The sequence below is a fragment of the Cydia strobilella genome, chromosome 1 (assembly GCF_947568885.1).
Source record: "Cydia strobilella chromosome 1, ilCydStro3.1, whole genome shotgun sequence".
In the NCBI taxonomy this organism is placed as follows: Eukaryota; Metazoa; Arthropoda; class Insecta; order Lepidoptera; family Tortricidae; genus Cydia; species Cydia strobilella.
Window position 1 is genome coordinate 30,902,000 of NC_086041.1, and position 24,493 is coordinate 30,926,492.

Sequence of the window (24,493 nt, forward strand, 5' to 3'; positions counted from 1 at the left end):
ATATATCGGCAGATACCTTAAGATACGGCATCTTACGATATCTTTTACGTACTATTTGACAGAGTCCACACACGAGCTGTAATATATATTTTGGTATCTTACGATATCTTAATCTTATCGCAAGGCATCTTAAGATGTTGTAGCTTGATATATTACAGTCTGGCAAAAAAGAGTGTGGCAACATTGTAGTGTCGTCCCTTTCAAATTAATCTAAGAAAAACGGGACGACACTACAGTGCTGCCACTTTTAATTTCTACTCTTTTTTGCCAGACTGTACGATATATTTCGTCTCTCTCACAATGTAGGTGCTAGACAGAGAGCGATATATATTTTGGAATCGTTGGCGTGTGTGGTGCTTAGCGATACTCTAAGTCCTAAGATATCTGTGGGTATCTGCCGATATATTATCGCTCCGTCTGTGACGCTTTACTCAGTCATTCGTTTAGGAAACTTTTTTGAAACCACGTCGATGAAAATAGTTATATATTTGTTTTACAAGGGGGCAAAGTTGTTGTTTAACTGCTCGTGGTAATATTGATACCCGAGCAAGCGAGATTCCAAAATGCAGCAAAATGAGATGAAACGCGAAGTGGAAGCTTGAGCGTTGCGAGGGTTAAACAAACTGCCTCAGAGTGAGAACAGCATGATTCGTCCCTGAACCGGTGTCAAACTTCGGGCTTGAAGGAAGTGTCCTTTCCGTACGGTAGTACTATTAGGTACTTATTCTGTGACCATACTGTGTGGTTTCTCGAGTCGTCAGCACGGAGGATAAAAAAGAAACGGTACCTACTTAGTTTTATTTTTTTATTTATTGATGTAGAAACTTTTTTTTCTTATAACATAATGGCATGATTTTGCATTTTTGCTCCCAATCGGGCCGATGATGTACTTAGGTCGTAGGCATGTCGTTATTTCTCATTTAAACGGACCTATTTTCTTCTTGACCGGGGGAGCCTGAAACAAAAGTGGAATTAGATTTCAACCCACGAGCCACGACTGACGTTGACGGCCTAATTCGAAAAATGCTCATAAGACGTCACAGCGATACGATACCGATATGTCAGTGTCAAAAGTGACATTATCGGTTGAAGAAATGTCACTTTTGACACTGACAGATACAGATCGGTTTGGGTATGTATTACATTGAATAGAACTTGTATAGTATATGAAGGGTACACGAAAAGAACATGTCTAGTCACTTTTTTGAAAAATGAGATTTTAATCTCAAAATGTGGAGCCCTTAATGAACTATTAGTTTACAACTTCTGTTACCGCTGCAATTATAAATATAACTCGTTTTTGTCTCACTTTAAAAACACCAATACACGAAAATAATAATAATATGGTTAATTACCCACATCGTTCCTTTCAAACCGCGATAACTCAAAATGTTGTCAAAGTGACTAAACATGTTCTTTCCGTGTACCCTTCATATAGAGCGGTGTAGCAGTAGCAGTACCAGCGCGGGGTGGTGTAGCCGCACGTGCTGCAGGAGCTTGGCGCGCGTGGCGTACTGGCGCGGGCACGCGCTGCACGCGGCCGGCGCGCACGCCACGCGCCCGCCAAATATCGATGTTCCTACGCCGGATACCGACAAACCTGCGCAATTAATATAACACATTCATCAAAATCAAATCAAATATACCTATCATTTATTTTCAGACAAATAAGGTGAATAATAAAAATCTCAAGTCCCCGGTAAGCTCGGCCGAATTTCACCTTCCCATACGAACGGAGTTTCGTTCTGATTTTAAAACTACGTGTTGGATTGTAATGAAACTTTGCACATACAATGACATGAGGTATATCTAGGTCTTAACTGAAATTAGTTTATATAGCTCCAGTTTATAAAACAACCGAAATAGAGCAAAATCAAGTTTGTATGAAAAACTTAAATACGCTGTATTTTATTAACTATGGTATCTGGAGCTATATAAACTAGATATAACATAGACATAAATATACCTTATCTTATTGTAAGTACAACAAAGTTTCAGAGCAAACTAGCTACTCGTTTTAAAATGAGGAACCGAGCTTGCCGGGGATCCTTAAAAGCTAAAAAAATCGTTTTGGCGACACATTTTTCTGTTGCGTCACCTTTTCCGGTGTATGTTTAATATAGCGTGCTCCTGATAGCCCCTTTGTCATTCTCGAATGCCCGGGGGTGGCAGAATAACGTGCACAGCACCTCGGTTCACCGAGATTCGCTAGATATGGTTTACAGAAACACTTACCAGGGTGATGTATCTTGACGTGACTGTCCCGTTTCGCGGCCGTCCGGTACACTTTGGGACACGTGACGCACGGGTAATGCCGGACTTTCTTCTCTAGAGGGACAGCAGTTGAGAGCGTCTTGTGTACTCGCCAGAGATGGTTCACTAGCATACCGCGCCGCTAATGAAATAAGTACACAAGTTAATAAAGAACAGTACATTCTTGTAGGAATCTCTATTAGCTATACAGGATGGCAAAAAAATAAGTGCATTCCCGTTGCCAGGGAGGTTTTGGGATTATACTGAGCAACTTTTACTATGGAATTGGTCCTATAGTAAAAGGGTTAATTTTTTTTTCGCGATTTCGTAGCCAACCACCAACAAAAAAAAATTTTTTTTCGCGATTTTGGGGTTAGTCCCATAGTAAAAGTTACTTAGTTTAATCCCAAAACCTCCCTAGCAACGGGAATGCACTTATTTTTTCATTAATTTGAAATTGAGGGAAGGTCTTCTAATACCATTTTCGCGTAGCAGCACGGGATTTGGTAGCTGACCTCACTGACCCACTAAGAAAATCCAACCTGTATATTAAATTTCGTACACCTATACAGGCTGGCTAAAAAATAAGTGCATCCCCGTTGCCAGGGAGGTTTTGGGATTATACTGAGCAACTGTTACTATGGGACCAACCACGAAAATGCGAAAAAAAAACTTTCGCTGTTTCATACATTTTGGCTGGTCCATTTTCTATGGGAGGGTAATTTTTTTTTGCGATTTCGATGGTCCCATAGTAAAAATTGCTCAGTATTATCCCAAAACCTCCCTGGCAACGGGAATGCACTTATTTTTTAGCCACCCTGTATAGTATTAAATTTTGCACACCTATGTAACTTCGGTAACGATACATTTTCATGGTACCATAAAGGTGGCTATAGAAACGCAACTTCATTGAGTTTAGGCTCGTTCCAATAGTTCTGATGAATAGTTAAGCTGTACAGAATAAGTGCTTAAAAAATAATTTCTGTCAGGGACTTATTATTTACTTACCTTAAACTTGTGATTGCACGTTTCACATTTATATTGCAACTCGTCTTCTTTACTATTCTGAAATAAACAGGATATTTATTAAATATTAGATACTATAAACTGAAATAGATGTCATATATTAAAGAAAAAGTAACGAAACCCTCCAGTGGTGAAGGCCGGATTCGAACCGGCGTCTTTAGCAATCCGGGCTAACGCCTTGAACCCCTAGGCCACCTAGGTCACTTTTTCTTTAATATATGACATCTATTTCAGATTATAATTTATATCACATCAAAAATATTTAATAAAATAATTTGATTCGTTCCCAAAGTTGTGTAAATAGATACTAATTAGAAATACACCCGCACAATCCAAGACCCAATCCAATACAAGATGTAGGACGAGAAGCGACGCCTCATGTAAGTACGTCTCTCGCAAGCCTAATAGCTGTCGTCAAAACTAAAGTACTAATTCTGAAGTTACTGTACAACAGAAAAAAATTGATTTTTTACACCTCCGGCACGACTCGAACCTGCGACCATTGGAACACCGGTCCAATCGCTTCTGTCAACGGCCGGCCTGCCGGAGGTGTAAATTTTTCCATGAATCCTTTAATTAAAAAAAAATAGGAGTAACGCTCGCAGACGTTTCTGCTTCATAAAAAATTGGAAAAATCAGGTTGCATTGGTTGTTGAACCTACTTCATCTTAAAGTATTCTCTATAAATATACAAAAGTAATAAATAGATAATTAATAAAATTTATAGGACATTCTTACGCAGATTGACTAAGTCCCACGGTAAGCCCAAAGAGGCTTGTGTTATGGGTACTCAGACAACGATATATATAATATATAAATACATAGAAAACACCCATGACTTAGGAACAAATATCTATGCTCATCACAAAAATAAATGCCCTTACCGGGATTCGAACCCAGGACCATCGGCTTCACAGGCAGGGTCACTACCCACTAGGCCAGACCGGTAATCGTCGGTAATAAATAGCGTTCCATATCACCTTCTGTCCCCGCTGGTCAGAAGTCAGGTTAGGGTGGTCTATGTGTATGTGTAGTGCCAGTTTGTCCTTATATTGGAACGCGCGTCCGCACTCACAGTGAAATTTTCTTCCCGTGCACGACCTAAAACATAAAAATGAGCAATATAAAGATTCAACGAGGTGAATTCGAGCAGAAATTCCTCAATAAGATAAGTTTGTTTTTGTACTTATTCACTGTATACAGTGTGGAAAGAATGAATGGGCCCTGGAGGGAAAGTGCCTTAAAACCTTAAGTTAGCTCATTTTGCTTAAATTAAATATTCTTTTATTTAAAAAAAGAAACAAAACTGCATTCAATGTTTTTTTGAAATTAGCTCATTTCACCCGGGAATCGAACCGACTAAAAATTAAAAAAAATAAAAACACTTGCTATTTTATTCGACTATTCGATACAGTTAATGATAACATTTCTCCAAGAAACATTGTAGTTAATTAAATATCGTCAGGCAGTAGCAGACACCAAATTTACACGACGCGTTAGAACATTTACAAATTTTCATGTGTAGTTACACCAAAGATAGATATAACTCCGTAATAGATGGATACAGTCTAAGGAAAAAACATGCCTCGAAAATCAAGAAAATTTGATTCTCGATCAGAGGCCGCTACTATAGCTTTGGCCTACTGTCGTATAGATGGCGTTGACGGTTTCGTTTGTTATTTAACAATTTTAACGCATATCAGTGAAAGAACATGGGTCAAAATCTTAAAAATAATTAATGCAAATAAAAAAAAAACATTTATCCATATTTAAATACATTTTTTATAAATCTTCATTTTTAGTTTTAAAGTGTGTCGATAGATGGCAGTGAATTTACTGTGGTTACAAAATCTACTATGACAGTACCGCAGATCTTATTATATTGGTTATTGGTTACACGAATCAAAGTACTCACTTGACATGCTGACGTTGTCGCCCTCGTATGACGGCTTGGTTACAATATCTACAGGTTAGGAACACTGTTTCCGTGTTCTCTTTTCTCACCTGGAAAAATATGATTGAGTTAGTTCTTATTCTTATATAGCCCAAAAAAGTTTTATTGGTTACCTGTGCTCAGCAATGGAAAAAATATAACAGGCGATGATAAATTTCTAATACTATACTTCGTTTTTTTAGGGTTCCGTACCCAAAGGGTAAAAACGGGACCCTATTACTAAGACTCCGCTGTCCGTCCGTCTGTCTATCTATCCGTCTGTCACCAGGCTGTATCTCATGAACCGTGATAGCTAGACAGTTGAAATTTTCACAGATGATGTATTTATGTTGCCGCTATAACAACAAATACTAAAAACAGAATAAAAAAAACATTTAAGTGGGGCTTCCATGCAACAAACGTGTTTTTTTTTGCCGTTTTTTGCGTAATGGTACGGAACCATTCGTGCGCGAGTCCGACTCGCACTTGGCCGGTTTTTTGATATTTTTATTTTTAGTTTTACCGTGTGTCGATAGATGGCAGTAAATTCACTGTGAATGCATAATTCAAAATAAAATAAAATAGGTAGCATAATAAGTGATCATTTACATTCTTTTACTGTCATAAATAATAGTAACTATTTTATAAAGCGTTTTTCAATAAAAAGACGCTTCAAGATTATTACACTTCTAATGCTAAAAAAACCGGCCAAGTGCGAGTCGGACTCGCGCACCGAGGGTTCCGTACTTTTTAGTATTTGTTGTTATAGCGGCAACAGAAATACATCATCTGTGAAAATTTCAACTGTCTATCTATCACGGTTCATGAGATGCCTGGTGACAGACAGACAGACGGACGGACAGACGGACAGCGGAGTCTTAGTAATAGGGTCCCGTTTTTACCCTTTGGGTACGGAACCCTAAAAACGAGGTTTAAATACAGTACTGACCTCCTTTTTACTACACGAATCGTCAATTCCAAAATCTATCCCACCTGCCAGCGCAATATCGTCCTTAAGCCCCAGTGAGTAGTTAAAGTCCTCCCGCGAGCTGCCCGAGATGTCGAGGTTAATGCGGTCCGTGTCAAAAAGGGTCGTGGAAAAGTCTAGATTGTTCGAGAGGGTTTAGAGACTCTTGTCAGAGGGCACGCGGCTGTCTTCAGCCAGGGTGATGGATAGTCTCAGAAGTAGGAAAAATGTAGACAGGCGATGATAAATTCCTATTACCAAATACAGTACTAACCTCCTTTTTACTGCACGAATCGTCAATTCCAAAATCTATCTCAGCCGCCAGCGCAATATCGTCCTTAAGCCCCAGCGAGTAGTTAAAGTCCTCCCGCGAGCTGCCCGAGATGTCAAGGTTGATGCGGTCCGTGTCGAAAAGGGTCGTGGAGAAGTCTAGGTTGTTCGTGAGGGTTTGGAGACTCTCGTCGGAGGGTACACGGCTGTCTTCAGCCAGGGTGATGGATAGTCTCAGCAGTAGGAAAAATGTAGATAGGCAATGATAAATTCCTAATACCAAATACAGCACTAACCTCCTTTTTACTGCACGAATCGTCAATTCCAAAATCTATCTCAGCCGCCAGCGCAATATCGTCCTTAAGCCCCAGTGAGTAGTTAAAGTCCTCCCGCGAGCTGCCCGAGATATCGAGGTTGATGCGGTCCGTGTCGAAAAGGGTCGTGGAGAAGTCTAGGTTGTTCGTGAGGGTTTGGAGACTCTCGTCGGAGGGTAGGCGGCTGTCGTCGGCGGGGGTGATGGATAGGTCGGGGAGGTCGTCTGGTTTTGAAGTGTCACTGGAAAGAAAACGTTTTAACTGTAAAACTTTAATGTAATTTATAATTTTTTTCTTTATAGGGCTTTGGTTTATTGACTGTCGCTTTATAAAGGCTGGGAAGACAAACGATGGGACTTTAGGAACTTGGTCAATTGTATTGTATTGTATTCATTTAATTCAAGCAACATGGCTCATAAAAGCTTTGAAACATAAAAATCTATTAAAATTAAAATACAAACTTAGAAATTAAAATATGTATCTCATGAACCGTGATAGCCAGACACTTGAAATTTTCACAGATGATGTATTTCTGTTGCCGCTATAACAACAAATACTAAAAACGGTTTTGTAAATTATGTTCATCTCAAGTTGTACTTACAGAAGACCATTCGCAGTTTGTCCAGCTTGTAATTCATTATTTTTGTCTTCCTTCGCTTTCTTAGTGCAATGCCGTGCCGTGTGCCGTCTTAAACTGAAAATAAAATACGAGTAGGTATATATATATATATATATATATACTTAGGGAGTATTGCATAGACACAATGGTCTACAAAGTTTCTATTAAGTAAATTTGTGGAGTAATCACTTGATTCACTGTGAGAGCGGAAAGCGGCACAGGTACGTACTTACACGGAACTCCATACGGCCGAAAAACATACAAACAAGCAATTTTCTCATACAAACTCGACACTAATGTCGATCTAAAGAGGTATAATGTAATATAATATTTTGACGACCGGTCTGGCCTAGTGGCTAGTGACCCTGCCTGTGAAGCCGATGGTCCTGGGTTCGAATCCCGGTAAGGGCATTTATTTGTGTGATGAGCACAGATATTTGTTCCTGAGTCATGGGTGTTTTCTATGTATTTAAGTATTTATATATTATATATATCGTTGCCTGAGTACCCATAACACAAGCCTCCTTAGGCTTACCGTGGGACTTAGTCAATCTGTGTAAGAATGTGCTATAATATTTATTTATTTATAATCATGTTAAGTCCTTTTGCGGCGATTTTAAATCCAAGATAAGGTTTGAATTGTAACAAGTCCAAAATCCAAAGTAATTTATACTAACGTAAACAATCTGGAGAAAGATCTGGTGCAGTGCAGACATCTGTAATAGCGGCGAGGTCTCTGCTTCTCCTCCTATGGCAAAAATAAACAATATATTTTTATAAAATGTCCTTTTTTGCGGCGAATTGACGGCATAATCATATGCCATTCGACTTATTCCACACGGAGTTTCCCCTTTTCCTATTACCGCATGTAATAAAAAATATTTGTTTAAATTTGAACTTTAATAGCTGTCAATAGAGTTGAATATCATATCCGCCACATATGGCTTCGTATGTGGTAAGGGGTTAAACCAAAGGGCAACTGGTGAATATCAAATGATTAATGATATGTATGTCGTAGTCCCGTGGAACCCATATATATGAACTCACCACCACCGGTTTGGAAAGTGGGTTCCTCATCAGCGCTCTTAAAAGCATTATCATATTTATCATTATTTATGATACTTACTGTTATCATAATTAAGATTTCTAATTCTAGGGATTAATTTGCAAAAAGAATATATCTTATTGTTAAAAAGTGATAAATTAATACCTATATCTTAATTAATAGTATCGATACGCTAGTTATACATATAAATTAAGATAAAAGTATGTAGGTACCTACCCATTTAAAAAACACTCGTTCGTAAGTAGGTATTCGTAAAATGTCCCGTCTTAAAATTTCAGCTCATTAAAAATTGTCGCTGTCTGCGAAAGGGACATAAAGGGAAAGTAGGCTTAACCGTCTTTTTCTAACTGTATTAATTAGAGAGGGACGGGTACAAATGCGCACTAAACTTGTAAACTTTTCCAGGACAAATTTACACATACTCATCATGTCATCATCTTACCAATAACTTATACAGATGTAGTGTATAATCTTATACCATCGTATTTTCACGGAAACGCACGGTACTTACATTACTTTTAGCAATAACCACGCAATAACTGTTAAATAATCATGGCATTACTATAGCGTCCATAATTGTATAAAAAGTTACAGAAAAACTTTTTCTAAGCAAGTCACAAATGTCAAACGCGTGACGCCGTCACAACAATTCAAAATTTAAATCACGATATCATTATTTATCAAAATATATGAGCATATTTCTATACTTCTTCTTAAAACCTGGAATGTTCATAATTGGTCCGAAGCGGAAGACTTTAAAGCCTTTACTCACTGAATGATAGACGTAAGTATATGTGCAGTTGTGGGTTCGCTGACACCCGTAGCTACATTGAAGATGTTTCGTCAGTTCTGCTCAACTAAACAACAAATGATATACCGTTTCCCGCTGGACTCCTAGCACTGACAATGTTCTATTGACGATGTTTCGTTCGTTCTACTGAACCAATTTACCGAATAATACGTACGTACGACACCTATGTATCCCATTCGAATGTGTTTCGTCAGTTCTGCTAAAATTGCTAAATCAACTCACCGTATGATAGTCCATGTGCCGTTGTAGGTTCGCTGACACTCGTTGCAGAACCATTGCAGATGTATTGGATCCTCCTACTCATCGTTGACACTGTCTGATTAGTGACACCATTATTATTCGATGTTTCGCCAGTTACTTATAAACCCATTCAACGAATAATAAGACTTACGTGCCCCGCTGTCAGACCGCCTGACAATCATAGCAGCACCTTTGAAGATATTTTATCAGTTCTGCTAGGTAGACATGGATCGCTGACACTCGTGGCGCCACCATTGAAGACGTAACATCAGTGCTGCTAAAGTTACTCATCGTATGATAACACGCAACTGTGGACATGAACCGCTGACCCTCGTGGCACCGCCATTGAAGACGTAACGTTAGTGCTGCCAAGTGCTAAAGTTACTCACCGTATGATAGACGTCCATGTGCCGCTGTAACGACGCCGCTGTAGACATGGCTCTCTGACACTCGTGGCGCCACCATTGAAGACGTAGCATCAGTGCTGCTAAAGTTACTCACCGTATGATAGACGTCCATGTGCCGCTGTAACAACGCCGCTGTAGACATGGCTCTCTGACACTCGTGGCGCCACCATTGAAGACGTAGCATCAGTGCTGCTAAAGTTACTCACCGTATGATAGACGTCCATGTGCCGCTGTAACAACGCCGCTGTAGACATGGCTCTCTGACACTCGTGGCGCCACCATTGAAGACGTAGCATCAGTGCTGCTAAAGTTACTCACCGTATGATAGACGTCCATGTGCCGCTGTAACAACGCCGCTGTAGACATGGCTCTCTGACACTCGTGGCGCCACCATTGAAGACGTAGCATCAGTGCTGCTAAAGTTACTCACCGTATGATAGACGTCCATGTGCCGCTGTAACAACGCCGCTGTAGACATGGCTCTCTGACACTCGTGGCGCCACCATTGAAGACGTAGCATCAGTGCTGCTAAAGTTACTCACCGTATGATAGACGTCCATGTGCCGCTGTAGACATGGCTCTCTGACACTCGTGGCGCCACCATTGAAGACGTAGCATCAGTGCTGCTAAAGTTACTCACCGTATGATAGACGTCCATGTGCCGCTGTAACAACGCCGCTGTAGACATGGCTCTCTGACACTCGTGGCGCCACCATTGAAGACGTAGCATCAGTGCTGCTAAAGTTACTCACCGTATGATAGACGTCCATGTGCCGCTGTAACAACGCCGCTGTAGACATGGCTCTCTGACACTCGTGGCGCCACCATTGAAGACGTAGCATCAGTGCTGCTAAAGTTACTCACCGTATGATAGACGTCCATGTGCCGCTGTAACAACGCCGCTGTAGACATGGCTCTCTGACACTCGTGGCGCCACCATTGAAGACGTAGCATCAGTGCTGCTAAAGTTACTCACCGTATGATAGACGTCCATGTGCCGCTGTAACAACGCCACTGTAGACATGGCTCTCTGACACTCGTGGCGCCACCATTGAAGACGTAGCATCAGTGCTGCTAAAGTTACTCGCCGTATGATAAACGTCCATGTCTCTTTAATAACACGCAGCTGTGGATATGGACCGCTGACACTCGTGGCATCGCCATTGAAGACGTAACGTCAGTGCTGCCAAGTGCTAAAGTTACTCACCGTATGATAGACGTCCATGTGCCGCTGTAACGACGCCGCTGTAGACATGGCTCGCTGACACTCGTGGCACCACCATTGACGATGCTTTGCCGTCAATTCTGAAAGTTAGATGTTGTTAAAAATATAGCTGACGGCTCCCTTGTTATTAAATTATTCGAAAAATGGTCAGATTCGATTATTAGTAGCGGGCGGCCCACGTCGCAATGGGTTTTTCGTGTTAAAACCAAACAAACTAGTGAATGATCATGACTATTCATGACAAATTTCATATTTTTAGCTTTGGAGTGCTTTAATTAAAATCTTTGTTATAACGAAATTTATTTATGTGAAATATTGTAATAATAAGATTGACAGACATGTTTCCTAAATATTTGATTTCTAAGACTGTTAATGCGTTTTTGATCATTTAATCACGCATTAGGTACATACTAGAGACGCCCATGCGGTAATAATTTTGGTTCCTTCTTTTCACACATATACATTAAAATATACATCTTACTAACCTGCATCAAAATCCAAAATTTACTGTTCAACAGGTAACTTGTGGGACAGTTAACACGTACTCCTGTAGCCCATGGCCCAGTACGGCACCTGGACCTGGGGGTGGTTTTACTCGAAGCAGCATGCTCTCTTCGGTCATTCAAATATACACCTTACTAACCTGCATCAAAGTCTTTAATCGGCTGCTCAACAGGTAAATTGTGGGTATTCACGTACTCCTTGCTATAACCCAATACTATTCGCACCCGGGCAGGTAGTTTTAGTCAAAGCGCACCCCCTTGGTACATTCAAATATACACCTTACTAACCTGCATCAAAGTCCTAAATTGGCTGTTCAACAGGTAACTTATGGGACAGGTAACACGTACTCCTGTAGCCCATGGCCCAGTACTATTGGCACCTGCACCTGGGCAGGTGGTTTTACTCGAAGCGGCATGCCCTATTCGGTCATTCAAATATACACCTTACTAACCTGCCTCAAGGTCCAATACCGGCTGTTCGACAGGTAACTTGTGGGCATCCACGTACTCCTTGCTATAGCCCAGTACAAGCGGCACCCGGGCGGGTATTGCTTTTATTGTAGCCGCGTATAATTCGTGGTCTTCTTCGTAAAGCCACACGTTTGCTGTGCTTTGGTCTCCTAGCGGTAGTAAGCTTAGCCAATTTGATTTATCTGACAAACAATTATTCATAAAAATATTAATAATTAATACATAAATCAAAACATAAAGAGTAATTTGTACGTGTTACTTAATTAGATCTGTATCTACATTATTTTTGTATTTTGTGCAATAAAGTTTAAATGAATCCGATACTCGATATCCGAGACTCGGGAATATACATTTTTTTTTTTGGTTTCGAACCCAAGGCAGGGTTATAAATAGTTTCAAGTGGCAGGAACGCACAAGTTTGTACTATTTAATTTATATTTCTTTAGATTTGGCATAGCAAATGACGAAATTTTTAACGATTGCATCACCATCTGCGTTAACATTTGCACGTTTATCCTCATTTAAGTGAATATTGATTTGTATTAGGTAGTTACCCATGTCAGAAACATCTATATGCGTGTGGGTGCCGTCCTCCGTTTCCAGCAAGAACAGTGGCAAGCTTGAGTTGATGTGCGCTAATTTTAGGCTCTCTGCTTCTTCCGTTGATAGATTGCGTTTGATCCCTGGAACCATGGAATGTTATTACTACCGGTAACATCATCATCATCATATCAGCCAGAGGACGTCCACTGTTGGACATAGACCTCCCCCTAGCCTATAGGCCACAATGACCTGTCTTGCGCCACCCGCATCCAGCGGACTCCCGCGACCTTTACCAAGTCATCAGTCCATTATGTGGGGGGTCTACCCACGCTGCGCATTCCGGTACGTGGTCGCCACTCGAGAATCGAAAATAACAGATTTCTTCGTAGGTATAGAAATAAATATGGAAGTATTTTTTGTGCTCCTTATGTATGGGTATAAGTTGAATACAGTCTAAGAAAAAAACGTGCCGAGGCAAATCAAGAAAATTTGATTCTCGCACAGATGTCACTACGACCAATTTGGCCTATTCTCGCCTAGATGGCGTTGACGGTTTCGTTTGTTATTTCAATTTTAACGCATATCAGTGAAAGAACATGGGTCAAAATCTTATAAAAATTATACATACAATTTAAAAAAACACTTTTTTTTTAGTTTTAACCGTGTGTCGATAGATGGCAGAAAATTCACTGTGACTACATAATTGACTATGACGTTTATGACATGCCGTAATGCATGAAGGTTGATATTAGGCTGTAGCCGTGCACGTCAGTTGACGTGTTTGGCGGTGAAAGGGTACCTTGGACGGGTCCGAAGCGCACCCGGGCCGGCAGCGGGCCGCGCGGCCACACGGCGCCGCGCCGCAGCTGCAGCGCGCCCGGCAGCACCGCCACCGCCCGAGGCGGCACCAAGCGGTCCGAGATGTGCACTGAACACACCACATGCCCATTGTAAACATTTCTAATGCACCTTAGGGATTAAACTGCTCTTATCGTCCTAGCGGGCATAGATATAGTTCCAGTCTGTGCCCGCCTCACGTGACCGACGCGGGTCGAGATTGTTTGACGATAAATTGTTTCGAGAATATCATATATTATATGTATCTGTTTGTGGAGCATGCCACCCGACTTTTGTCTAACTTTAGCCAAATACATACTACATACATACATTCCGATGACGATACACAAAGATTGGCACATGGCTCAGTCAAACTAGCATAACTCACTAAAATAATTGGAACTTGAAAAAAGACATATCTACCAGTAAATTTGATTCAGCGAAAGGATACATTGTGATAAGTTTTACCTAAATAAGGCCTTGTTTGCCGGGTGACAGATAGCAGCACAGGTTAGTTCCACTAGGATGCAGCTAGAAAAGCACTAATACCAGAAGGATGGCTGCATAACTGTTTATTTTTATACTAAATGCTTACCAAACTTTTGCACAACTCCCTTTTTCTGCTCAGCATTATGTGAGGCTTTAGCTTTAGTATTATTAATTTTGTCTTCATTTGAAGACAATTTATTCATCCTGCATTTTGCATCTGTTTTAATTTGCAATATATGTTCATGGCTGGGTGTAACGCTAATGTCACTATTCAGGATCTGCAATTCGTTGTTGATTGTCTGTGGCTCAGTGACGATACTATAATATTGGTTATTTGCTGTGTTTGTGCCAGCTTGTTCTTGGGAATCTGAAATGTATAAAACAATAATATTGGATGTGTAGCTTTATATGGCTTTGAGCCGTAAACATCAGAATAAAACGTAAATTTAGTATAAGCCCCGGCGCCCACTATCGGCATGGCACGGCAAGGGATCCACCAGCATATTGTAGATGCGTCCTCAGTCCTCAAGCATGTCGCAAATTTTACGGTTTAATTTCACACGCGGGACATGTTTCGGAGAGCCTAGGCCTAGGCCTCCATTTTCAAGCACTAACAGTGAGTAGCGGTCACGATGGGCGGGCGTCACGTTCTCACGTACGTACGTGACGCCCTTAAAATTAGTTTAATGAACTTTAAGTAAAATCTAGTATTTTTTTTAACCTATTCCTCTAGGGGTATTTAGAGCGGTAAGACTGTGTGGGCCGGGGATCGTAGCTTGGGAAAATTCGAGGACCATTTCGCATCACACAAGATGATTTTGCTACGCTGGAATACTCCTAAAGAGATTTTGCTCCAGCGCAGATCAGTTGAGCAGTCTCAACCTGATCTGAGGGTGTACAAGGAGTAATGGGAGTCTTGATGCTGGTTCGCTACAACCTAGCCTATCCGAGAAGACTCTAGCAAGAAACTGAGCTAGGCCCGATGACCGTTGGAGTGAAAATCTAAAGTTTACTCATGTATTGCTTGAGAATAAGGAAGTGTTAGCCATACCAAAGATTATATTTAACACGCTCACTGGGCCGAAAGATCTAATACAAAGTATGGTTAATTACGAGTTACACTAATTGCCACAGCAAACATAAGTTCATGATTACAGAACCAACTTACCAATAAACAATTGTAATTGTTTGCCTTGCATTACTGGGATAAAGTACTGATGATGTTGGGGATCTTGTCCCTGTAACAGATATTTAACAACTATGTATAACATTGTACCATTCTTCTAGTAAAGACAGCCGTGGCTTACTCCGCGATTTCGTCGCGTCGCTACAAGTACACGCGGCCCACATGGACCGCGAGCCAGGTGCAAATTTCGTCAGTCATTGGCAGTCATATGTATGATGAACCCTCGTGAACGTCAGCTGCCGCTCCGTTGGTGGGTTGAGGAATGGCAGCCACCGAAGCGCGTAACACGGTCTTTCCACCGCGATACAACCGGCTGACGATTTGTTTTATTAACAATAGCATCTAAACTATCATCTATCAAAGTATCAAACGGGAGGCGATGACGCCGATGACTGAAAAGAATTTTCTTTTTTACATGTTCATGTGTCCAGCTGACGGTCTTTCCACAGCGATACAATCGGCTGACGATTTTGTTTATTTACAATAGCATCTGAGGACAGGCTCTGGACAGGGACTCGTGGAGGAATATGGGAGAGGCCTATGCCAAGGGCAACCAGACAAGACGTCTGCGGAGAAAGGCTAGCAGTAAGCAGTAAGTAAGTAAGCATCTGAACTATCATCTGACAAAGTATCAAGCGGGAGGGATGACAAAAAAAATTTTATAGACTTTATTTGCTGCCATTCCTCAACCCACCAACGGAGCGGCAGTTGACGTTCATGAGGGTTCATCATACATAGCCGTTAACCACTATACGAGTTTTCGCCCGGGAGGCGATTGGTCATGAAATCTGTTCCTGGCCGGCGGTCTAACACCTATTGTGGTGTCTAGCCATAGTAATTGCCGCGCACCGCTACGGAACGGACGCCTGTTCGCGTTTGCGCCACCTAGCGGTCATATCTGTTGTAATAGAAGCGTTTTGTTAGAGAGTGAATCTTCTGTACCTAGTACTATTATTTATTCTGTGGTAAAGATTAGGTAGGCGTATACAGGCGAAAACGGATATGACAACATTGAAGGGACCATATAACTATGAATGCTATATATTATAGTCATTATAAGCAACATATACAAGTAGGGATACAGTTTCACCTTGCCATATAGTTGTAATATCCTTAATTATTTATTTATTTAATTTTAATTGCTTACATGTATATGTCAGGTGTTATGGTACAGTCGCCATCAGATATATCGTAGCAGCCGAAGTGCTTACAAATATCTGAACATGCCTCTATTGTCAAGGCGATAGAGTGTGTGTTCAGATATTTGTGAGCACCTCGGCCGCTCTGATATATCTGATGGCGACTGTACCTAATTAATGACATGCTCCATGGGCCATGGCTGCGGGAGGACACTGCCATGAGACCAGTACCGTCTTTACCATAAGGGCACACGGGGCCCACGGGGGCAGACAGTAACAGTGAGCAACCGAGTTGGCAGGGTTGGGTCGGTTGTTAGTTTAATTAGCTTTCTTTACAGTCCAAAAGAGCCCCAAAATCTTGAGTGCCCAAGGCCCCCAGAATAGTTAAAGAAGGCCCTGCATGAGACCTTTGGAAATTCGGGACAACATGCCAAATATATATATAAATATATGCATGCTAGATTTGATGACTCTTATGTTATCAAATGAAAGATTTTATATCACTTGTATGTAACACACTAAATGTAACAGTTATTACAGTAAGTGTTGTATGTAATAGGAAAATAAATAATTTGACTCTTGACAATCATGGTACAAAGTTTACAGTGCAAAGGTACATATAATAAGGCCTTATGTTAGTTGTAAGATTGGTGAGTAGACCATGGGCCTTTTTGTCAAAAAATACATGATTTCTATTCAATAAAAAAATACATACGACTAGGTACAGAACAAAGAAATAACATTGATAATTGATTCCATTTTAAAGGTAATAAAGCAGCAAGCAATTTCAACTTAGTAGTAGTAGTAGTAAAACTCTTTATTGTACAAAAAGAAACATAAAAAAAAGAGAAAAACGCACCATTTGTACAAAGGCTTAAATAAGCTAAGATATAATATGCTAAGATATTGTATTAATTTCAACTTTCGTGCATAATATGAAATATAATATTTTAAAATTGTTTTCTTACGTTTATAAGCATGTGGAGTGGAATAGCATCAGCTTGTAAAGATCCTTCACTACTGCTTGGTTTAACTTGTAAAATGTACATATTATTACTTGTACGAGGTTCCACAGAATTTGATATAGAAGTGTTGTAATGGCCTGAAACCCAAAAATATATGAATTCAAACAACAAGTAGTAATCAACCGTATTTTTTAAATGTGGAAAATATAGTTCATTACCTTGAGTGCCATTATCCATCATCGAGTCATAAATGTATTAATTAATAAATTAAAAAAAGGTATACTAGAATATTAAATATTCAAAAGACCTGCAAAGATTATAAATAGACTATAAGTTTATTTTCAATTTTCTTGTACTTGTCATATGTCATATTTTGACATTTTTGACATTTGCAGTGATGCCAGAGCAATGAAAACTTAAATACGACCCCAATCTAGAGGTCCCTCCACACTCGCGTTCGCGGCTTCGCGCCGTGATTCGCGCATGAGTGTGGAGGACCCTTAGGGAATATTACGCGAAACTCTGCGTAGGAGGCGCCAGGGCGCCACTACCACCACAATCTGAGGGTCTAAAGCGAAACAAGAAAATCGAAATTTCGTTATCTAACATATCTCTGTCACTCTTGTACATTCGAGCGATAAAGAGGCAGATAGCGAAATTTCGGATTCGCGTTTCCGGGTAGGTCAAGGGTAGGTCCTCTGTAAACAAACCGCCTTGAATACGCCTTGATTTTGGCCTTGATGCATCAATGTCATATTTTATTATCTTTAAAAACTTGTCAAAAACCTGATAAAGGTACTGAGGGTACATATGGGGTACATGGAGGGTACAGTAATGGGTATGTATAAGTTAAAAAGGCTAGTGCTGCACTCTGGTGGCTGAACATTGCAGTAATATCATTCTTCTTTTCGCAATTTTCTTATTTTAATTAGATTTACAGTCGTCTCAATGGCAGATAAGGCGGATGGCTTGTTCCTACATAGAAATGGGGCCTTAAATGTTCTTAAAAGTAAAACAACGTTTCATTATAAACAAGGGTTTATTATACGTTTTTAAGCGTTGGCGACGACCCAATCGGTGTATCTGCTGACGCGAGCGTTGACACCGGGATAGTCAGGGTGGGCGCACCCGTAGCCCCAGGATACGGCACCGATGAGCACGTCGGTGGTGCCTTTGTGGACGAGAGGACCGCCGGAGTCGCCCTGGCAGGCGTCCTTGCCGCCGACGTTTTGGATACCGGCGCACAGCATGTTGTCAGTTACATCGGGCCAACTTTGGAAACCGGACTGACTCTTCAGGTACGCGTATCTTTCTTTGCAGAAGTCCATGTTGATGGTGTAGATGTCCACGTGCTGGAGCTGCTCAGGGGAGCTGCCGCCGCTCTGCGAGAAGTAAATAATTTAATCCAACATTGTAAATCAAACAGAGAGATGGAATAAATGGAATTATATATGTTGACCCATTACTCTGACACCAGTCTTTTTTTGTTTGAAAGTACTAAAGGAGTTACCTCCAAGGTGGTACCATATTAATTTGGTTCTGATCTGAAGATAGGATCCATGAGGAATTGAGGGAATTCCTCAATTATTAAAGGCTCGTGTATGGGGATAACCGAAAAATGATGAAGAGAAGAAAAACCACGGTCGATATGTGGAACTTCCCTCTTATAATTTGGTGTATTTCTGAAGAAACTGAGAGGTGAGGGATAGTGAGAGGTTAAGGCAGAGGGTGGTGTTTTTGGGGTCTGAGGTTGGGAGTTAAGGAGTTGGGGCTTGTCGATTTAGGGTTTAAGAGGCTATGGGGTTAAGGGGGAGGTGAGTTGATGGGTCAGGAAATGAGGGGTTGAACCCTCGTTGAGCTCTGGAAACCTTACTCACCGGCAGGAACACAACACTATGAGTAGGGTATAGGGTTAGTGTTATTGGGTTACGGTGTCTGTAAGGTGGAGGAACGGTACTTCCCTAGTTTCTTAATTACTGGCCTATGTGTGTATACCTACTATTTTTCGGTTCGACGGAGCAGGAAAGCGGCAACTTCGTTTAGCACAGCGTGCTGAAAGTTGACGCTTTGCGCACGGAGAACAAAAAAAATATATGCAAGACCGCCTATATTAACTTACGGAGAGAGTGCCCCATCCGATGGTAGTGACTTGGGTGCCATCAGCGAGGTTGTAGTTGGCGCCAGCGATGCTGACGGGAGCCACGCTGTTGCTGAATACGGCGGGGGTGGCGAGGCGGATGATAGCAATGTCGTTGTCGAGGGTCCAGTCGCTGTACCCGGCATGTAAGATCAGCTGGGACACTGAGTGCTCGGTGCCGCCGCTCGACGCCTGCGACGTGCCGAGGAGAACTCGCCATTCGGAAGGACTGTCACCGCTACAAAATAAAAATGATTGCATTACTACAGTTAGCATTTGTGCGAGACTGCGAGTGGCAAGGTGAACAGCGATTGAGTGTCCACTGTCCACTCACGTGAATATACATGTAGTACCTAACTGCGATGTTAGATCGTAAAAAAGGAACTAAAAGTTTTTAGCCGGATGCCTGCTGATCGCAAGTTATACTCGGGATCTGGATGCCTAGCCAACGTGCCAGTCGTTTACGCTCTGTAGCGAACGAAACGCAACTGTGTCTATCGAACCAATATGGGAGAGAGATAGAGATGACTACGCTAAGAAGCGTAAACGATTGGCACGTTGGCTAGGCACCCTGTTAGTTCATTCTTTTAATTATTGTTCCAAACGACTGTTATCTTGCCTTTACTTCTTTAAGAATTATGACATCTTTTGAGGGTGTATAAAGCATGAAGTTGATTAGATTACTTACAGGTAGCAATGCGCCGCCGAGAGGACGGACTGTGAGTTGATGAGGGAGCCGCCGCAAGCCTGATACCACCAGATGCCCCACCACCCGTATTGCATGTTGCTCATGTACGGGTATTCCTCCACGGTGGTGGGAGAGCCCCCCACAATGCGTTGTATGTTCCTAGGGACGGCTGAAATTATAATTTATAAATATCTGTGTGTGTAACTGCGACCATGCTACACAAAAATATGTAAGTATAAATTTATTTTTGTGTCGGAGTTAAAGAGTTAAGGGATGCGTCCTAAAATATTTTTTTTTTTTGCGATACTAGGCCAGGAAATAAATGCCCAAAAAAGGTATACTTAGAGGGAAATGCTTAGAACACAATTTTTGACTTCGTAGCTTTGTTTGGACTAGTTAGGTGAACATATCAAAAGTCCCCGGCCATAACCCTGGTGCTGGGGGGGAGAGGGGGGTTTGGAGGTTCCATTTTTCGGTTTTTCGATTATATTTCGAAAACTATGCGTCTGAGCGACTTGACCACTTATACAAAATGAAAAGAGATTTAATTTGTTACAAGTTTTATTCAGTCAAGTTTTTCGATATCTTGTATAGTTTTTGAGATATCCGTTCTTGAAGGTTTATTTAGGGCTCTCATTTTTATCTTGATTATCTACATCAGTGAAGCTGCTAGGCCGGGTTTGGGATCGTTTTCGTATAAATCGGGGATCGGTATTTGTTTACGGTATCAACATTGACACCTTTCCGAAGTAAAAACATATAAACTTTAAACTTACATAAAAATTACAAAAAAAAACAATAATTTGATACAATTCTAGGGATTGACAGGACAAGCTATGCTAGCGCCATCTGTACAATACTTCGACCGGCGAACTCCATTAAAATAGGCTTATTCATTTGACTTGACCGTTATTCGAAGCTTATTTAATTGAGATAGGCTGCACGTTTCCCGCCGGGTAGAGATATCTTTCTATACCCCTTCTACGTAATAAATCAGCGAATACGCGAATACGCATTTACCTACAGTACTTCAGGAAATTGCCTATCTACGTTTTATTACGCAGCGTACTACGTGGCGAACAACACGCGAACGCGAAGCGGCGCGGCGCGGCGCGGGGTAAATCAATCCTTTGATATCTTTAGAAGTGTCCTACGTGGGCGATCTCGTTGCGAACGCGAACTCCGTATAAATATAAGACGCAGCGTTATCGTATTCTGCGATGAACTTTTTAAAATTTTGGTAATACAACATAATATGCCCTTTATTGTCGTCATAATACTGTCGGTTCAATGCATGTTCAAATCTGGCCCGGCTCCCTTATACGGAACGGCAATCTCCTTTGGAGGCAAAGTAAATGGTGTTTTTTTCGGTAAACGGTTATCAATCAATCAATATTTGAGTAATATGGCTCCATAGCTACTGTCGATGATTTCGCCAACGTCAAAGTGGATCCCACGTGGTATCGAATTAATATTTTATGTTATAAATAAACTTCAGCTAGAATACGTTATAAAACAATAAATTAAGCCCTCTAGGGCTCAAGCCAGCCACGGTTAGAGGTAGAAATACCAAATGCTCGTAGAGCACGACTTTGTTCGGTTGTTGGGTTATGAGCTCTTATAGCTGAACTTTACAAAGTACCGCTTAGGCTACCCGGCGTCCGGCGTTGACGCCAGAATGGTGGTTAAACGCGTTTCAAGATTACACACACACCTGCACACTTTACATTAGTTTACTGCATAATACGCTATCAATATTACACTTTAAACAACATTAATAAGCAAAAACAAAGACATTAATCACGAGGCGATGTCACCAATAGCTATGGCGGACGACGAATAATCGTCCTGAATTTTATTAAATTGTTCTGACCTCACACCGAGACTTTAGAAAGAGCAGGATCATTATTTGACAAGGATTTCAGACTTTCTAACGTAGTGGATCGAAGGATGTCGTGTGCGAAAAATTGTCCGGGCTGGACTGGTTGGATATTTTTTTTTTTTATAATTCATAAAAATCGGCATAAAAGTTCTCAGTTTAAGATACAGTTGGCGAGGAAAAAACGAGTTAAATGAAAATAAATATAAATCATACCGGCAGCGAAGCCCAAAAGGGCGAGTAGAATCAAAGCCCGCATGGTTCTGGTGGGTTACCTGACGGTACTGCGTTAAGTGGAGATTAATGGCCATTTATAGGTACTCTCTCGTATCGATAATCGTTTAATCTTCGAAGGATAATCAGTTTGATAGTCAATTAAGTATTTGCTTTGATTGTTTGGCATTACATCATGATTATTCATGACGTATTAGAAGATTAAGAACCTTATTTGCCCGCGTGTCTGTCCACAGGACATATTAATGACACTATTGTTTACAATTTTTTTCAATCTGTTTTTTTTTTAAAGTGTGTATAACATATTGATAATATACAAAAAAAACCGGCCAAGTGCGAGTCGGACTCGCGTTCCAAGGGTTCCGTACATTACACAATTTAGACAATGTATTTTTTATGTAAAACGTGAGTAACCCGTAGGGGTCGGATCAAAAACTAAGTAATTAAGTCAGACTCACGCTTGACTGCAATTTCTAATAGGTTTTCCTGTAATCTATAGGTAAAGATCTGTTTTGTGTATTTTTTTCAAAATTTTAGACAAAGTAGTTTCGGAGAAAATAGGCTGTGACAGACAGACAGACTGACAGACAGACAGACGCACGAGTGATCCTATAAGGGTACCGTTTTTTCCTTTTGAGGTACGGAACCTTAAAAACTGGGTCATTCAGTATGGTATACGGTATACCTACCTACGAGAAATAAAACAAAAAGCTAATACATTTTGTATCTAAATGTTAAGGCAGTCCCGCCTATATGCATTAGGTTACCTATGTACCTAGGAACCAACTAGGATCCTACATTGATTGAGTAAGATGGTAATTGATGCGTAAAATCTAAAACAATTTCATGCTTCGAATTTGACAGGTAAACGAGATGGCGCTGTCAGTGTTGCCAGGTCCAATTTGACAAAACCAGAAAATACATTTCCCAAAAAACAGGAGATTTGAAATAAAAAGCAGTAGACAAAATTTGCCCCATAAAATTTCCTAAATACATGTATAGCCGGTCAAACAACTTTGTCAGTGAAAAAGGCGCGAAATTCTGTGGGACGATTAGCCTTCGCGCCTATATTTTTTAAATAAGCCGCTTTTTTATTTGTGTTATTCCTCGGTTAATTCAATTTATGATTTATTTTCAAGCACTTAAAAGGACTAAATATTGTTTTCACATCACCAATTCGAAAAAGGGGGTTTTCTTCCCTGCTAGAAGGGATCAAAGTGGCACTTTTCTTCCCTGCTAGGAGGGATCAAAGTAACATTTTAACTATTTAAAAAAAAATTGCACATTATTTTTTAGCTTAAATAATATTTTTAAACATCATAATTACCTCAAAGGTGATGTGAAAAGCAGTATGTGTCACATGGTAGCAAAATTATTTCCACCTTGAGCGTAACACACTTGAATCCCTCACTACGCTCAGGATTCTACTTTAGAATCCACGTTGCTCTCGGGATTCTATTATAGAATCCTTCGCTTCGTTTAGGATTCAATGTACGCCCTCGCCGTAAATATGTCATTTTGCTCCCTTGTAACACAATCTACTATTAGAATATAAGGGTTGATTTAGACCTGCTACCCTGGTCTCAGACCTGCTGTGCTGAGGTAGGGTATGATAGGAGAAGTATCAGGCAAACTTTCAACTTACCTCAAGGACCTACTCCAAATGTCATAATTTCATACACTTCTATGAAATTATGACGTTTAAATCACACTTGTACGACTACACGTCTGTGCTATAAAAATCGCTCCAGTTATCTTGGTCTGACTCTAGCTCCTCTACACGTAAAGTGGGGATGATTTTTTTGGGATGTCGTAGCTCTTTTAAAATCAGCGCTTCACACCTTAGTAAATTCAGTAACTGACGACAGGAACGCAGCAACACAAAGAAGTGAGATACAGACGTCTACCGTCTCTAACGTATAGGTGCGTCCGTGTTGTCAGTTACTGAGTTAAGTATAAATATAATATAAAAAATCTTTATTGCCACACCTTAGGAAAAAATCTACAATTTATGAAAGGATAGCTTAAAAATACAATATAAACTAAACTTAAACTTAAATATCAACTTAACATAACATAATAACTATTAACTTAAATCTATGGTGAGGCAAAGGGTCCCAATCTCAGCATGTGCGGTGCCAGAGGGCTCCGCGCTGATTTTCAGACTGGTCCCGGGACGGTTGGGGTCGGTCGCTACTATCATAATGTACCCTTCTTAGGTACAGCTCTATATTTGTAACTTTATGTGTATTTGTGTTATTAGTGTGCGTATATGGATATGTGGGGCTGAT

At 40.7% G+C, this 24,493-nt stretch overlaps 3 protein-coding genes across 3 annotated transcripts in view; 1 reads left to right on the forward strand and 2 right to left on the reverse strand.

Annotated features, from left to right (window-relative positions):
* The window catches only part of LOC134744246 (electron transfer flavoprotein regulatory factor 1), a 225,484-nt gene that overhangs the window by 104,027 nt on the left and 96,964 nt on the right, over nt 1-24,493 (forward strand). The gene's annotated exons all lie outside the window — the stretch shown is intronic.
* Nucleotides 807-17,615, reverse strand: LOC134741035 (uncharacterized). The gene is made up of 19 exons (XM_063673818.1): nt 17,483-17,615; nt 17,268-17,401; nt 15,143-15,212; nt 14,081-14,341; nt 13,448-13,576; nt 12,660-12,788; nt 12,087-12,287; nt 11,114-11,211; nt 8,060-8,130; nt 7,365-7,457; nt 6,746-7,004; nt 6,438-6,681; nt 6,162-6,337; nt 5,195-5,283; nt 4,260-4,380; nt 3,262-3,318; nt 2,236-2,395; nt 1,461-1,600; nt 807-955 (listed from the first exon to the last, which is right to left on the reverse strand). Exons 1-19 carry the CDS (start codon nt 17,502-17,504, stop codon nt 917-919), a joined length of 2,493 nt encoding a protein of 830 aa, XP_063529888.1. The 5' UTR covers nt 17,505-17,615; the 3' UTR covers nt 807-916.
* LOC134743334 (trypsin CFT-1-like) lies at nt 18,285-22,257 on the reverse strand. Its single transcript, XM_063676729.1, has 4 exons — nt 22,185-22,257; nt 20,090-20,258; nt 19,384-19,639; nt 18,285-18,646 (listed from the first exon to the last, which is right to left on the reverse strand). Exons 1-4 carry the CDS (start codon nt 22,225-22,227, stop codon nt 18,317-18,319), a joined length of 798 nt encoding a protein of 265 aa, XP_063532799.1. The 5' UTR covers nt 22,228-22,257; the 3' UTR covers nt 18,285-18,316.

Excerpts from the sequence above, each read along its gene's own strand:
- LOC134741035 (XM_063673818.1), bottom strand. The coding sequence starts at position 17,504 with ATGATGGATAATGGCACTCAAG. Across the intron at positions 6,682-6,745 it reads ATTCGTGCAGTAAAAAGGAG|CTATCCATCACCCTGGCTGA; the intron begins GTTAGTGCTGTA and ends CTACTGCTGAGA. Across the intron at positions 6,338-6,437 it reads GGAGGTTAGTACTGTATTTG|AAACCCTCTCGAACAATCTA; the intron begins GTAATAGGAATT and ends ACAAGAGTCTCT.
- LOC134743334 (XM_063676729.1), bottom strand. The coding sequence starts at position 22,227 with ATGCGGGCTTTGATTCTACTCGCCCTTTTGGGCTTCGCTGCCG. Across the intron at positions 20,259-22,184 it reads CCTTTTGGGCTTCGCTGCCG|CCGTCCCTAGGAACATACAA; the intron begins GTATGATTTATA and ends TTATAATTTCAG. Across the intron at positions 18,647-19,383 it reads TCGGATGGGGCACTCTCTCC|AGCGGCGGCAGCTCCCCTGA; the intron begins GTAAGTTAATAT and ends TACTTCTCGCAG.